General features: G+C 36.8%; 1 protein-coding gene across 15 annotated transcripts in view; it reads left to right on the top strand.

Moving 5' to 3' along the window:
- The window catches only part of si:dkey-178k16.1 (band 4.1-like protein 1), a 66447-nt gene that overhangs the window by 30827 nt on the left and 18568 nt on the right, over positions 1-17052 (top strand). For 12 of the 15 annotated variants that reach the window (XR_007927551.1, XR_007927553.1, XM_051880316.1 and 9 more), the window contains exons 2-10: positions 822-889; positions 1097-1261; positions 8185-8289; positions 10140-10182; positions 10270-10345; positions 12293-12511; positions 13544-13631; positions 14193-14357; positions 15384-15481. Coding sequence is in view for 12 of the 15 variants with exons in the window: in XM_051880316.1 (XP_051736276.1) it covers positions 839-889; positions 1097-1261; positions 8185-8289; positions 10140-10182; positions 10270-10345; positions 12293-12511; positions 13544-13631; positions 14193-14357; positions 15384-15481 (1010 nt within the window). In the remaining 3 variants the exon portion in view is untranslated. The remainder of the gene's footprint in view (positions 1-821; positions 890-1096; positions 1262-8184; positions 8290-10139; positions 10183-10269; positions 10346-12292; positions 12512-13543; positions 13632-14192; positions 14358-15383; positions 15482-17052) is intronic. The other 3 variants (XR_007927552.1, XM_051880312.1, XM_051880322.1) reach the window with 1 other exon arrangement.

Genomic DNA, 17052 nt, shown 5'->3' with positions numbered 1-17052 from the left:
ATCAAACTGTCAAGCTGCGACACCTCAACACCATTAAACACTGAGAAGTTTATTTGCTAAAAAAGGATTGTACATTTTAAGCTTCTATGTCCATCTGTCTTATTTTACCAAGATTTCTATTCTAGAGAAAGAAAAATAACATAGCCAATAAATAAAATGCTTATGTTTACTCATTTCATTAAGTGCTTCATTTCAACATAGTAAATCTGCGTACTCAAACTGTGTATCACAGCTTGTTAATTTATTAATATGAGATCATCGCTAGCTAATTATATTTATGGCAAAGACACATAATGTTTTAGTTGTTTCTCATCAATATGTGTCAATGAACACATTTCCTGCGCTATAAGTCACCAGATGTCCTCTCTTACAGGCATTGATTCAGTAAAGAGACTCTGTACTGGTCATTTGGTGACTAACTGTGAAACATTCGCTCTGCAGCACACATGAACATGCCGCAGCATGGCTCATTAGATAAACCAACAGATGTGTTTGTTCTTCTTCTATCAAATCATATTAAAGGGATAGTTCACCTAAAAATGAAAATTCAGACAATTATTCAGTAATCTCATGTTGTTCCAAACCCATAGGGCTTTGTTCTTTTTGTGGAATGCAGAAGATTCTTGCTTTAAGAATAAAAACCTCTTCAATATACTGAAAGTGATACGAGAAACATGAAAGTAGCACCACTATGTTGTCAACGGTCAAATATATAGTATGTATATGTTCATTAAAGTATGTTCAGGCCTATAAAGAAGTTAATATGTTGAGTGTGAGGAAAGTCTGTTTAATGAGTTTTTTTTTTTTTTTTAATACTTTAGGACTGCAAGTGATTGCTATGTCAGAGAGAAGTTCAACCACAAAGAATACAGCAGACGGAGGTTATATGGTAAGCTTAAGATATATAATTTATTAAAATATCATGCCTTATAATACATTTGAAAATGCCATGCAACTTTCTATCAATTGAAATTCATTCATAAAACATCCTTTCATGCATTGCTTTTGAACGATACACCATTTCAGACTATTTTTGTTTCTAGCCAGGAAAGCTGTTTTTTTTTTAAAGCTATACTTTTTGATCACTTGAATTCAGGATCACGATTCAAAGATGTCGGATGAGCACAGAGATACGGATGATTCGTCGGAGAAAACGCCAAGTAGGATGTCCAGATCCCCGCAGAAATCCTCCAAAAGACCAAAGACAGTACCTGTGAAAGTCACACTGCTAGATGGATCTGCCTATGAGACCGGGGTGGAGGTACAGCAGTTGCTTGCGTGCGCTAAAACTAATTTGTGTTGTTCTGAAGAAACATGGTGCTAGACCTCTAGGGCTCTCAGCTTTTTCATATACTGTTGTGCTGTATTCCTTTAGGTCAACCACACCCCTGCCGACTGCTTAACCAGCTAGATTATTTGTGATTTTTCCAGTAGAGCTGGGCAGTGTAGCTGAGAAACTATATCCTGATTTGATATCTCATCTGATTGTTTAGATGATTGTCAAAATTTATAGATTAGCTAAGAAGTATTCTTTTGAAGTATGATTATTTTCAATCACAAGAAATTATAATCAGAATTTAGAAGTAATCTACTTGACAAATCAAAATAGTAAAATACCTTGTTTAATATTATATACATTAGTATTCATATGTACCAATATTACAATAGTTAGTTTATTCCCTGTGTAATTCTTACATGTTTTAAAATGTTATATATATGTGTTTTTGAAAGAAAGTAGTACTTTTATTCAGCAAGGATGCATTAAAGTGATCAAAAGTGAAAGTAAAGAGATTTATATTACAAAAGATTTCAATTTCAAATAAATGCTGTCCTATTGATCAAAAAAATCTGAAAAAAAGTATCACGGTTTCCACAAAAATATTAAGCAGCACAACTGTTTTCAACATTGATCATAACAAGAAATGTTCTTGAGCATCAAATCATCATATTAGAATGATTTATAAAGGATCGTGTGATCTTATTGACTACTTTTGAAAGGTATGGTTATTAATATTATATACGTAATTATTCTGACATTTCTTCAGGCTTTCATCTCAATTATCTATATTATGTATTATTATTTTCAGTCAAAAGAAACAATAATCATAATTTAGAAGTAGTCTACTTGACAAGATTCAACATTTAGTAAAAATCTAGTTTAACATATTTAATCATTAGTATTCATTTGCATTAAAATAATAATACACTGTAAAACTCAATAAATTCAGAATACTCAAAACATTTGAGGAAACTATATTTTTTTTTAAGGTAGTAGAACTTAAAATTTTTGTGACAAGTTGGGCGGGGCCGAGAGCAGTGGAAACGGAGCAAGGCCAGTGTGGCGCACAGGTGTCTCTCATTAACAATCACGTCTCCGGCATCGTTCTCAGCCTCGCCCCACTCATCATAATGTTAATTACAGTTCATTTACATAGACATCACATTCAGGTCTTGGTTAAATGTTAGATAGCAAATAACACATGTTATTATAACTATCAAAGAGACTGTCATTATATACTTGCATGTATATAATCAAACAGAGTCTTAAATTAAAGTCTTAAAAGTTTTGCAACCTATCCTCAACCTAACCACAGGCTCTACTCTTCACCAGAATGGTAACCCTACAAAACAGAACCCCCTGTAAATCCAAACATAACACAACATTAAACACTAACTTATGTCTCCCTATATGTTAATCTTGTGCAAAAACACACAAAATAACACTTAATTTCAACATTTATTTATACAGTCTGACGCAAAGCATGTTGGGAATTAGAAATTCGGCTGCAACTCAATCATGTTAAGTTCAGCTTACTACAATGAAATTTTGAGTTCACACAACTTTTTCTATTAAGTACAATGAACTTTCATTATTATTCGAGTGAAACAAACTCATTTCATTTCATTCATCTCACTGTTTGGTTTTAGATGTTTATATTTACTTAAATATATACAAACAAATTTTTCGATCAGTGTTTTGAACTGATTCTAAAAAAGTTTGAAGTAACTGATTCAATGAAATGAATAAAATTTCCCAAATCTATCTGCATTTTTGCTACGTAAAGGTAGGGTAGGCAATGTTTTTCATAAACGCTTTTTGTTATACTGGTTGAAACTTTCTTCACATCCTGATACCAATCAATAACAGAAGTGGTGTAATGTATAAGCAATGTATAATGTAATGTATAATGTGTAAGCAATAGGGTACGAGAAGCTGTGCTGTATCGTGAATAAGTCACGGCTGAAGGGTGTTTCGTGTCGTGCCTGCAACCCCTTCAGCCGTGACTTATTCACGATACAGGACTAGCCTCGAGTACCTTATTGCTTTTATAAAACGGTTACCACACAGTACAACTATTAAAGCCAAAAATATATATCAATGCAACTTTCATGAAGTAAACTTTAACTAAAAGCCTTCCTTCCGCCGGAAAAAATAATCCCTGACCGTGAACAACAACAGAAGTTACATTATTACGCCATTAGATGCAATCCCTAATTACTGTAATTAAGAGATGGCAACCCATGATGTTCTACCCAGAGCTGTTCACGTCCTCAGACTTGGACATTAATATAACACTATCAACGCTGAAATGAATCTGCAGCAGTGGCTGTGTGCGCTCATGTGTTTTGAAGGAGGCGTGGCTTTGGAGAGCGCTCTAAAAGGAGGGTGGGATCTAATGATTTTAAAGCTAGCTTGCTATTTATTGTTTTTTTTTTTTTTTTTTTATCCGAAATTGCCTACCCTACCTTTAATTTAGAGGTGCTATGAAAGTATATCAGTTTTAGCACTCTCATACTCAAGAGAGCATGTGTGAAACTAGTCACCTGTCTTTTGAAAACTTAACAGCAAAACAAAAGCAAATTAGAATCACTGCACTATTAATTATATATAAATATTTCATGTATTTTATACACATAAAAAAACTTAACTGAAACTACACTATTTGACCCATACCAACCACCAGCTGTATTGACAATAGTTATAATAAAATAATTATTATAATTATAATTTAAAAAAAATGATTATCCCTGGACCTCACATGATTTCAATCCCTTCATCTGAATTTCACTGCAGCTTCATGTTCCCTACTGCAGCGCTCCTGGGAGTTACAGCACATGAGATATGAATGCTAGTGTGGGCTGATGGGGGTGGGGGTGTTCATTGATAGGTAAAAAGCCCACCCACACTATAGCTCTCCAGGGAGTGCCACATACTGCTCTGAGATCAGTGCCATGTCTGCCTGTGTGCCCCGGGGGTCTGCTGGCTGATGGATTTCCAGGGTGTATTTAGACATGGCTCTTCTCTGGGGTCTTATTCGTAGCTCTCTGGTAGTGTGTCCCATCCGTTTGCCATTACTGATGCAGCAACACCTGCTGAGAGAGACAGACTGTCCAATCTAAAGGTCAAAGGCTGCCTATACTTCCAGTGTTCTACGCTTCACTGAAGGGGAGGAGGATGGGAAATCTGTAACTGTGACATGTTAGTGGCCCCATGGAGTAAATAATACTCCAGCATTTCAGAGGAGGGTATACTAGGCTTGGGTATTTGTCACCCTTGGCTAAAGTTCACCCCGATTTTAAAAACTTATCATTTACTCACCCTCAGGTTTTTCCAAACCTGTTTGACTGTTTTTCTTCCATAGGACACAAAATAATACAATGTCCAAATTGCTCTTTTCCATAATAATAATAAAAAAGGATGTTGATTCCCATCTAAACTCCAAAAGGACAAGTGTCAGTTATGACAAGTGGCTGCTTTCAAACTCTCACAAGCCTGTTTATTATTATGCCACTATCTATTTAGTATCATTGAGGATACTATTAGTTTAATTAAAATTAATATTAAATTATTATTTATTATTATTTTATTATTATATGTGACCCTGGACCACAAAACCAGTCATAAGGGTCAATTTTTTGAAATTGAGATTTACACATTATATGAAAGCTGAATAAATAAGCTTTCCATTGATGATAGAACAATATTTGCCTGAGATTTGAAAATCTGGAATCTGAGGGTGCAAAAAAATCAAAATATTGAGAAAATCACCTTTAAAGTTGTCCACATGAAGTCCTTAGAAATGCATATCCACTCAAAAACAATACCAAAAATAAATTTTTTATATATTTACGGTAGGAAATGTACAAAATATCTTCATGGAACATGATCTTTACTTAATATCCTAATGATTTTTGGCATAAAAGAAAAATCAATAATTTTGACCCATACAATGGGCTATTGCTACAAATATATATCCGTGCGACTTATGACTGGTTTTGCGGTCCAGGGTCACATTTTATTAATTACTATTATTCATATTTTGAATTATGCAATATATTATGAATATTATGAATTTGTGTTATAATTTCCACTTTAATTTTAATTAAACTTTTAGTAATTTTGTGTTTTTAGTTATTCATTTTTTTTTAATATACCTACATTTTTATTAATTAATTTTTATTTTATTTTGTTTTAGTCATTTTAGTACATCATGCTGAGAAAATGAGAAATGCTGCCCTGGCATCTAGCTTTATATATATATATATATATATATATATATATATATATATATATATATATATATATAATTTTTCAACTATGGTTTTAGTTAACTATAATAATAATATACTATAATATATAATATAATATAATATAATATAATAATAATAAAAGTTAAAATAAGAATTTGGGTGATTTGGATGGATACATTTACTTTAATAAACCATATTATCAACACAAATCAAGCCTAATTTTACAACAGTTTACAACCAAATATCATGTTTTCATAAAAAAAATAATAAATAGTGTCGATTAATTGCGATTAATCGCATCTAACATAAGTTTGTAAATATATAATATGTACAAAACACACACACACACACACACACACACACACACACACACACACACACGTTAGATGCCATTGATTGTAATTAATCGATCTACATGCTATTTCTGTGGTTAAAAGGTTAGTTCACCAAAAAATGAAAATTCATTCTCTCACAAACCTATATGCCTTTTCTTCTGTGGAACATAAAATAAAATGTTTTAAGCAATGCCTCAATGTTTTTTGTGTGTGTGCATACAATGGTCAAAATACAAAATACCTTTTATGTGCCACAGAAGAAAGTGAGTCATACAGGTTTGGAATGACACAAGGGTGAGTAAATGATGACAGAATTTTCATTTCCCCCCCGTTCACTTGCATTGTATGGAAAAAAGCAGCCTGAGAATATAGCTAGACATCTCGTTTTCTGTTCCACAGATGAAGGAATGAGTGAGAATGGGTGAACTGTCCCTTTAAATATCTGATGTCTCCACTGAAACAATGGCTTATTCTTGAGTTGATCACAGAGAGAAGCATAATATCAAGAGTCTAATATATCTTAAGTAATAAAGCATGTTAATGAACATTTCATTGTCACATCATCAATAATAAAAATCTTTGCACTCAGAAAACTGTAGATAAAAACAATAGAGCATGTCTCATTACAAGCCTTGCTGTTGGAAGCAAGCTGTGAAAGTACAGTACTGCCTGAAATCACCAATGGCAACAAATACAGTACCGATGTTATTCAGAACTCCAAGTACATTTCCGCACCCAGGGATCCTCCAAACTGAGTCTTTCAACTGCATTATGTTAGAGTAAAAACTATGAAATTACCTTTACATATCAAAATAATGTGCTGTTGTAATTGTGGGGCTCCCTGGATAACTTAAGAAGCCTTTTATGGTAGCACACCCACTCTCTCTTTCTCTCTCCCTCTTAAAAAAAACCTTGTGCTTCAGCCATGAGAGGCCAGGGAGGCGACACACACACACATGCACAGACTCACACACATAAAACCTCACCATTTCTGTTGCCATGGAAACAGCTGCGCTGTATCTCTGTCGCCGCGGGAAACGGCCTCCCTGGGCGGCGAGTGCTCAGTGTTTCTTTAGAAAGGCAAAGCCAGAGCTGGTGTCTCAAGCGTGTTGCATATGCCACTCTTTTGTGCAGAATGACTGGGTGCGGTCAGAAAGGCACACAGATGCTTAGCTATGACTGAAGAGAAATTTTGAGGTTTATTTATTTATTTATTTTGCAGAAACAGCACATAAGTCTTCTATCTTAAATGTTCTTTCAAGCATTCATTCATGATTTCATTAGTTCAAAATATATTTATAGTATATTCACATATATTATTGCCTGGCTCTTTATATTCAGTTAGATACAGTATGTAAGGTAGTGAATTATAATTGTAATGCACACTTAGCTGCACGCTTTAAAGTCCCCATGAAATCAAAATGTACGTTTTTTTTGGCTTTTAGTATGAATATGTTAGCCTAAAGTATATTAATATGTTGAAATCGGTCACTTATTCACACATTTACTATTTTCTACATGGTGAATGGCACGTAGTGCACTATATAGGGGATAGGGAATGATTCAGACAGTGCAAGGGGCCGTTCACACAGAACGCATTTGTCCATTCTAGTGCACTATTTTTCCATTGTTTTTCTATGTAAGCATGTGCTAGACGGATGTGTATGACCGTTGCGCTCACCTCTTGCGTCTTTTGCAGCGTCACGCGCATGACACGGCGTTCTAAAAATGCGCCGCCCAAGTTAACTGTGTCGAGACCTTTTTTTTCCCCATTCCACTGCCTGCATCTCACGTTTTTCAAAGCAAAAACGTGTTGTATGTAAACGAGCCCTAAACATGCTTTCCATTGGGGTGAATGTAGTCTGGTTTCACGTTAGTGTCACGCAAACCGCACAGTCTGCTCTGGCCCATTGACACGATAGCACAAAGCGGATCAAATGCGCGAGTCGCCGCAGACCAGAAAACGTATCGGACCCTTTTGAATTCTATGATTAGCATAAATCTCTTATTCACAGCATATTTGGTGACTTTTGGCCTCTTATTACAAACATCGTGGTTGACCAGCATTTTACTGGTTAATATGAGCCTGACTAAATAATATGATGTTGACTTGTGTCCTTAAAACCTTCACATTGCATGACAGAAACCCAAGTATCATCATTTACTCAGGAAAGGTTATTGTGCCCCAGTAAAGAGACTAGCAATGTTCCCGACTTTGATTAAAATCGTAAGGGGGCATTTTCCACAATGACAAACACTAAATCAATCTCTTTTCTTTTGTGCTCTTTCTCTGTTCTTCTTCATCCTCTGTGTATAGAAGCTCTGCAAAGGACAAGTGTTACTGGATGCGGTATGTGAACATCTCAACCTCTTGGAGAAGGACTACTTCGGCTTAACCTTCAGTGACACAGAGAGCCAAAAGGTCAGCGTTACATCCTCCCATTGTACTTATACAAAGTTCTGTCATGAAACTCTAGATGGCGCAGGCTGATAGGTCTTTAACTCAGTTTTGCTTGCAATCACATCATTCTCTATAGACAGTTGATTGGTTCCAGCTCTGTAGCCAATGAGCAGCTAACCTTCAAATACTTGGTCAGCATTTGCTGTAACAGTTGCAGCATGCTTTCAGGTACCCTCCACCTTCCCAAGCTCCACCTGTATAGATCTGCTATGGGTAATTCATGTACGCTATATTGTACAGCAGCAGCAGCAGCATGTCTGTCTTGCTCACAGCAGCGTGTCGTGTATGTATTGGCAGTAGCAAGTCCCGTACTTGCTCTGCAGCTGCAGAAATAACCAAAAGCAGCAGCAGTGTAGCAGATCTATTCTGCCAAGACCAAACATATCAACACTGTCATATCCATTACTATGCCAAACATGACAGAATTTCTCTTATATAATTGCTTTAACTTACAGGAATAGTTAACTTCAGAATTAAAATTTCCTGAAAATTTACTCACCCCCATGTCATCCAAGATGTTCATGTCTTTCTTTCTTCAGTCGAAAAGAAATGAAGGTTTCTGAGGAAAACATTCCAGGATTTTTCTCCATATAGTGGACTTTAGTGGGGACCAACGGGTTGAAGGTCCAAATTGCAGTTTCAGTGCAGCTTCAAAGGGCTCTACACGATCCCAGACGATGAATAAGGGTCTTATCTAAGGAAATGATCAGTCATTTTCTAAAAAAAAATAAAAATGTATATACTTTTTAACTACAAATGCTCATTTTGCACTGTTCTGCGATCCGCCACACATTACATAATCACGTTAGAAAGGTCACGCCTGACATAGGTTGAAGTACCGCGGTAGGGCGAAAAACTCCATCTCATTTTCTCCTCCAACTTCAAAATCATCAACATCGTTGTTTTACCTTTTTTTGTAAAGGGCGTTTGACTTAGTCTTTGCACGTTCGCTTTGTAGACACTGGATCTGTACTTTCACGTACGTCATGCGTGACCTTTGTAACGCGATTGCATCATGCGTGGCGGATCAGCAGAGCAGATTGATTGAAATGCTCTGAGGAACTCCCCAGTCCTAGTTTATCCATAAGGACCATTCCTGAACTGCTACGGCTATCCCAGTCTAGTTCCACTTAGCTCTTTTTCCCAGCTGAGGCTCTTGTGCCTGCTGCTGTGATCAGCAGGGATTGTTCCCAGGCCAACAAATCTGATCACACTGCAGTTTGAATGATTTCCGTTTGAAAACCACATGTATCAAGCATGGGAAGCGAGACCTGCAGAGAGTTCATGATATGTCAGAGACACTTGTAAAGGCAGAAACAGATCCAGGAACAGATAGTGGCCATTTTTCAAATGTAATAGAGAAGATTAATGTTAAAGTATGAAGACAGTTGCAGGCGGGGTGGGCAGATAAAAACAACCAGGCTTTTAGTGGAAATATCTTGGGTTGAACTTTGAGACAATTTCTCTTCTGCTTTTATATTTTACATGTATCAGTGGTCATTTATGAAGGTTGGTACTGTGAGATGTGAATAAGGCAGTTCTTTTCATCTCCTCTGGACCGAGATGAGTAGGCATTAAATGTTTTCGTGTGTCACCAGGCTTTGGGTGACCTTACTGGAGTGCGGTGTGCCGGAGATGACATTTATCTACTCTTTTAGAGCTCCTGTGGCTGCAGAATATTAATGCACTGACCGTTTTACAGAATATGTATGAGGTGATTGCTCCTGCCGTGGAGGAGACTATGCTGAAACTGCGGCATTTGCTTATCAGTGTGCCCTGCTTGATAGAGGAAATTTTGTTCTCTCTTTCAGAATTGGCTAGATCCTTCAAAAGAAATCAAGAAACAAATCCGTGGTAAGTGTAGGAAGACAAGACACATTGGCTTTGTAACCTTGGTTGGCTGAGTCTGATGAATGTGAGTTTGTGTCTGATTGTTTTTAGTGGGTCCCTGGCATTTCTCCTTTGCTGTCAAATTCTATCCTCCCGATCCGTCTCAGCTGATTGAAGACATCACACGGTGAGTGTTAACATGCTAAAGCTGAAATGTGTCATTTTTGTGGCACTAGCAACACCAAACGTAAGTGCAAAAATAAAGACTGTCTTTAAATAGGTTTGCCGAACACTGCCACTGTCTGGTATTGGTAAGCAAAAACAGATAATCCCACCCCAAATTTATGTTATTGGTTAAGCCAGTGTTGCTGTGCTGGTTGTGATGTTTTGATAGTATTCGAGGAAATGGACCCACATTAACTTGAGACTGGAGAAAATATTAAATTAAAATAAATTAAAATTGAATACAAATAATAATGTTGAATGATATATAAAATATATATCATTATAAATATAATCATATTATAGAATAATTTAAGTTGTCCTCAGTGAAATTTAAAAATATTTCTTTAATATTTAATTTCCATGGTTAATTATTTATACCTATCAGTGAGATACTAATATACTATAATATATGTATTGTATTGTATTGTATATCTTTATTGTCCACCAAGGTGGAAAATTGTCTTTGGCTCAACAGCACATAAAATAACTATACAAGTAGTGTTAAAAACAACAAAAACAGAACAAAAAACAAAATTCACATTTCATAAAGATTACAATTCATGCCGCTGTCGTTTAATTTATCAAACACTTGCGGAATTGAAAATTTTGATAGCATTTGGAATAAATGATCACTTAAACACATTTTTATTCACAAGAGTTATTCTGTAGCGCCAAGGAAACATTTAAAACCAAATATAACAAATAGGAAACAAATATACTATTAATATTTTGAATTATTATTATCTTTTCCACTTTCATTTTCATTTTAGTTAAAATTTTAGTAATTTAGTTGTGTGATTTTGACAGTGTTTTGTTGTTGTTGTTTTTTTGTCTATGCAGTTTTTACTATTTTTTTTTTTAATTTCATTTCTAGTTTTAGTTCTTTTAGTACATCAAGTTAAACTAAATGAAAATGAGAAATGTTTCCTTGGCAACTAGACCAAATAAATGTATTAAGTTCAATAAATTAAGAAAAGGCACAATATGTAAGATTTTTGGATTAAAATATCCAAAAACCACTAGAACAATGTTATATATTTTGTTGACTCCAAATGTTTCTAAGAATGTCTAAATCCAGAGAACATTAACCAGGACATGGACCGTATTCGTGCGTCGCCTATCAATGACATCATACCCGTGTTATCCTGGGATTTCTGGTTTTATTTTGTAGAAAACTTGGAAACAGCAAAGATGTTTTAATATATTATGTGTATTATTAGACAGGTGAGCAACTGTTTGGATACATTCATCGACAGAAAACTAATCATGTTATATAGCTAAACATGTTTAGTCTTATTGTTTAAATCTCGTTTTCTCGATTTACAGCGAGTACCATGTTTTACAATGACTGCAGTGTGCAACAAGTGTCTCATAGTAGCCGCCGAACGAATGCTCAGAGTAGCATTATAACAACTTTCAACACACAAATGTATCTAATATGATAAAACAGTGCTGCGTTACCCCACATGACCGGAAGAAGTGGAAGCACTCGTCTGTGGCATAATAAAAATCCCGCTGCTCTCGAGCCGTCTGTTGCGCTCGTCTCTCATTAGCAATTGTTCCAGCGGCCTCGTTCCGCTCCAACGACTTTCAGCCACACCCTTCTTCATACAACAGTAATGTTAATAACTCTTTAATACATTAGCTCATCCATGAATATGATTTATGCTCAAGTCCCGTCGGATTCTTTTCCACCTGGCTGTAGATGTGAAGATAACACCTCCTATGATTACGCAAAATTAAGGCGTCATCAAGCTACGCCTTTGTTTTGAATAAGCGACCTCTAGCGGTGAAAATTACATATTGTGCCTTTAAAGTTTATTTTATGTAACAAAAATGTAATGTGATTTAAATCGATTTAATGACTTTGTTTGTGATCTGATCTTTGTGTGTGTGTTTGTATGGACAGGTATTACCTGTGTCTGCAGCTGAGGGAGGACATACTGTCAGGTCGTTTGCCCTGCTCGTTTGTCACTCATGCTCTACTGGGCTCATACGCCGTTCAGGCTGAGCTGGGAGACTATGACCCAGAGGAACACGGGCCAGACTACATCAGCGAGTTCCGCTTCGCCCCCAATCAGACCCGTGAGCTGGAGGAGAGGGTGATGGAGCTGCACCGCACCTACAGGTGAGAAGAGAGCTGTAATTACCAGGGCTGTCAATTAATTAAGAATTTAAGTCATATTAATTACATGATATGCTGATTAATTAATTGGATTAATCCCAATTAATTACATTAATCAGTGTTTGCTGAGCAAGTCCCCCAAATTAAGATAACCTAAAGACATTACGTTATTATGATAAACGATTAAAGCATTGAATAGACTTTAGACTTTGTTTTATATCCTGACCCAATCCAAAGAAAGTCATTTTTGTCAGTTTGTCCAAGATAGCTCTGGGCTTACAAAATATAAAATACCAAATTTAAGTTGCTCTGATGGTTAGAAAATTTGTTTACATGTTAAATGTAGTTGCTGTAGTAATAACTATAAATTATGCATAATTACATGCAACTAACCTAAACAAAACCCTAACCCTATAGTAAGTACATGTACTTCATTATTATTACTCAGTACTTAAATGTATATATGTAACACAGACACATTAAAATAAAGTGTAACCAAACTCCCTATTACTAATTTCTGTACGGTTCAGGAGGCATGAATAATTGCCCACATTTTTTTCACTTGATAATAATAAATATACTAGTGCTGTCAAATCGATTAATCACAATTAATCGCATCTAACATAAAAGTTTGTGTATACATAATATATATATATATATATATATATATATATCTGTGTGTGTATACTCACATTTATACATATATACAGTATATGTGTGTATATGTTCTCACACACATTCTCTCACACACACACACACACACACACACACATATACACATATATACATATATACATATATATATATATATATATGTAAACAAACTTTTATATTAGATGTGATTTATCAGGATTAAATCGATTTGACAGCACTAAAAATACACACTAAATAATAAATTACACTAAATTAACAGATTAAATTTACAGCTCTAGTAATTACAGATACTGATAGCAAGTAGCATAAGCAATTAAATAACATATGTTTTTATACTGTTTTTTTAATGATGATACTCTCAAAATGATGACCTGTGCCCAGGGGCATGAGTCCTGCAGAGGCCGAGATCAACTTCCTGGAGAACGCCAAGAAACTCTCCATGTATGGCGTTGATCTCCATCATGCTAAGGTATGATGCTGTGATTTATGAAAAGGTACTACTTGAATAGAAGTGTCCATGTTGTACATGGTACATTATAACTGTATATTTGGTGCATAAGTGATTCTAGTTCCCGTTCAGGGGGGCTGAAAAGAACAATGAGAAAAGAAAGTGATTTACCAGCCTAACATATTAAACACACACTGGGCCAGAAATTGCAATAGTATTGGTTCTATTACCAAGTGACAAATGAATTTGCATCAAAATACTTTGAATTTTGATTGGACACACGCCCTTTGCAAGTTGGAAGAAATTGATGTCAAAAAGTGGTTTGGTTAGTGTTTTATATCCTATTTATTTTGGCATCCCAACTCTGCATGATGATTATATGGTTATTCGGATTTTATTATTTGGATTTAACAATGTTTTCCCCTGCGGTCCACGACCCTATTAGAATGGACCTGTGATCCAATTTTGTAATTTTACAGGCTCAGACCTCATAGGATGAAATCCTATTGACAGTCTGAAACTGAAATGTGACAGAAAACCTAAGCATCTAGATTTGTTTTTGTGTGTTCGTGTGTTTTAAAGGACTCTGAAGGCATTGACATCATGCTAGGAGTGTGTGCCAGTGGCCTCTTGATCTATAGAGACCGGCTGCGTATCAACCGATTCGCCTGGCCCAAGATCCTCAAAATATCCTACAAGAGAAGCAACTTCTACATCAAAATCCGACCTGGAGAGGTAGAGAAAAAGGTCTTTTGAGATTTTCCAGGTTTTTCTTGTTAGATTTCGCTTGTAGATGCATGTTCAGACGTTAGCTAGATAAGGATGCCGTACTGAGACTAATGCTGTGGGCGAGAAAATGGGTGGATAATTTGCATGATGTGGTTTTATTAGAAAAGAATAGGACGTTTTTCGAGTATTTGAAATCACTATTCAGGCTTTCAAATTACCCAGTGCTCTGAAGACTGATGTGGGTGTTCTTCCACCGCTGCGCACAAAAGAAATAAAATATTTCTTAGGCACATTTCTAATTACGGCACTTAAAAAATGCCTTTAATTATGTCTCAACAAACACTACTTACATTGTTTGAGATTCTGCTCTTTAGTGTTTGCTAGCTTGCTGAGTGTGGAAAGGATGAGGGTTTTAAAACATTAGGCTGAGCTGTGAAAAATTTTTGCCTAGTGGGCACAGAGACAGAGAGAGAAGCAGAAAATGAGTAGAGATGGGGTTAGGAGAGAATTCAATCCGGAGAGAGGGAAGAAAGAAGGCAAAATAAGTTGCAGAGGCCTTTATTAACTGTTAAGGATTCGGCAGTGTGCATTTACAGGGTTATTTTCTTTGATTTTCCTCTCACAATGGGATTCTCGGATCTGTCTAGCATAAAAGCATGGCATTTCTTTGGCTCTGCCCATTATGTGCGAGGGTCAGATATGAATGCTCGACAATATTTCAATGCCTTTATTCAAGATGCTTCACCGTTCAGCATCTTATCAGCATAACAGGCTCCATTCTGTGGACTTTGAGCTTTAAGATATTAATATTTACTCTCATTCCTATGCAGTTTCTCTGCAGCATTCTTTAGAAATTCTGGTTACGTACTGTTTTGATAAATAAAGGCATGCAGGATTGTGCCCTGTCAGTTGATTTGAGCTTTAGCGGCACACAGATTTTACACCTCGTCAAATCTTCTGTCAAGTAACACGTTACCACTCTGCTTTCCCTTCACACCCCCCACTTCCTCCCCATCACATGCCCACACTCCCCTGCACCCCCAGTACGAGCAGTTTGAGAGCACCATTGGCTTCAAGCTGCCCAACCACCGTGCCTCTAAGCGCTTGTGGAAGGTCTGCATTGAACATCACACATTTTTCAGGTAGGCGCTCACTGTCCTATAACCATTGCCACAACACTGGGCACAGTCTTTTTTTTTTTTTTTTTAATGTGAGAATCAGGTGTTGGGTCTTATTTTGTTTCTTTGTTCCATCATTGACAGAGTTGGAGTCTCCACTTAAACATGACTTGCCTGACTTGACTTAATTCCCTAGCTGGCGTCAGGCCGGAGCCGCCTCCGAAGCGCGTACGCTGCTGTGGGTGCCGCAGGATTTCGGACCCTGTTCACTACACGCCTCCAAGTATATTGATCAGTGGCCAAGGCCTTGGCATCCATGAGGGTGATGCATTGGTTTCTTAGGTTGTCGCCGATTAGCTTCAGCCAGGTCTTCTTCGAAGCTGCGCGATGAGATTTCCAGGTTGGTGGCGCCAGAAAAGTTGGAACAACAGTTGGTCGTCACTCAGACATGTTCAAACCACTGCAGACGTCGCTTCTGGGTGGCCTCTTCGATTGTAGACTGGTCGCCACACTCTTTTCGGATCCATTCGTTCCGAAGTCGGTCGCATCGGGAGACGCCGAGGATTTGTCGGAGGCATTTTAATTTGAAAGACCTCGAGCTTGTTAAGTTCCGACTTAAGAACAGTCCAGGTTTCTGATCCATATAAAACGATAGGAATGATCAGAGTTCGGTAGAGTCGTATCTTAGTCGCAGTAGTGATGTTGGCCTTCTTCCACAAACACCACTTCAGTGAGGCAAACGCCACTGTTGACTGGCCAATTCGGCTAAGAACTTCAGCGGTCGAGGCGATCTTCTTTTCTTGGACCTGTGATCCTAGATACTTGAAGTCTTGTACTTGTTCTTCAAGTATCTAGGATCATTGGTCCAAGAAAAGAGGATCGCCTCGACCGCTGAAGTCCGCCATGCTGGTCCCAAGCCCGGGGGCTCGGGTATGTTATGCCCTGAGCAAGGAGGAGGGTGGTCACTCTGCCGAGGTGACAAGAACTGGGTAACCAGGGAAACTAGGCAAGAAACCAATGGATTTAAACATGACCTTGGCCTATAGGGCATGACACAACAAACTGACATCAAAGAACTCGTGGTGACGAAAGCCGACTGTGTTGTCACCTCACGACGCATTCATCTGGGTCAAAAATGTTGGGGTTAAAAATACCGCAAAAACTACAGTCAACGGCCAACTAGCATGTACATATGGACGCTTGTTTCCGGCAAAGAATAGAACAATTTAAAAGATAATTGCGACTTTTTATCTCACAATTCTTTTTTACATCTCGCAATTCTGATTTCTTTTCACAGAACTGTGAAACTCGTAATTGCGAGATATAAAGTCCAATTCTGACGAAAAAAAGATTGACTTTTTGCATGTTATAAAGTCAGATTGTGAGATATAAATGCGCAATTGTGAGAAAAAAGTAACGCAAAAATAAAAATAAAAAATAACACGCAATTGCGACTTTATAATTCGCAATTGCGACTTTATCTCGCAGTTCGTACTTTATAACTCACAATTGCGTTTATAGAGAAAAAAAAGTCAGCATCGTGAGATAAAAAGTCGCAATTACCTTTTTTTTTTTTTTTTATTCAGTGGTGGAAA

This window comes from Ctenopharyngodon idella, chromosome 22, assembly GCF_019924925.1.
Source record: "Ctenopharyngodon idella isolate HZGC_01 chromosome 22, HZGC01, whole genome shotgun sequence".
NCBI lineage: Eukaryota > Metazoa > Chordata > Actinopteri > Cypriniformes > Xenocyprididae > Ctenopharyngodon > Ctenopharyngodon idella.
Note: the sequence above shows the minus strand (reverse complement) of the source record. Positions and strands in the feature narration are given on the sequence as shown.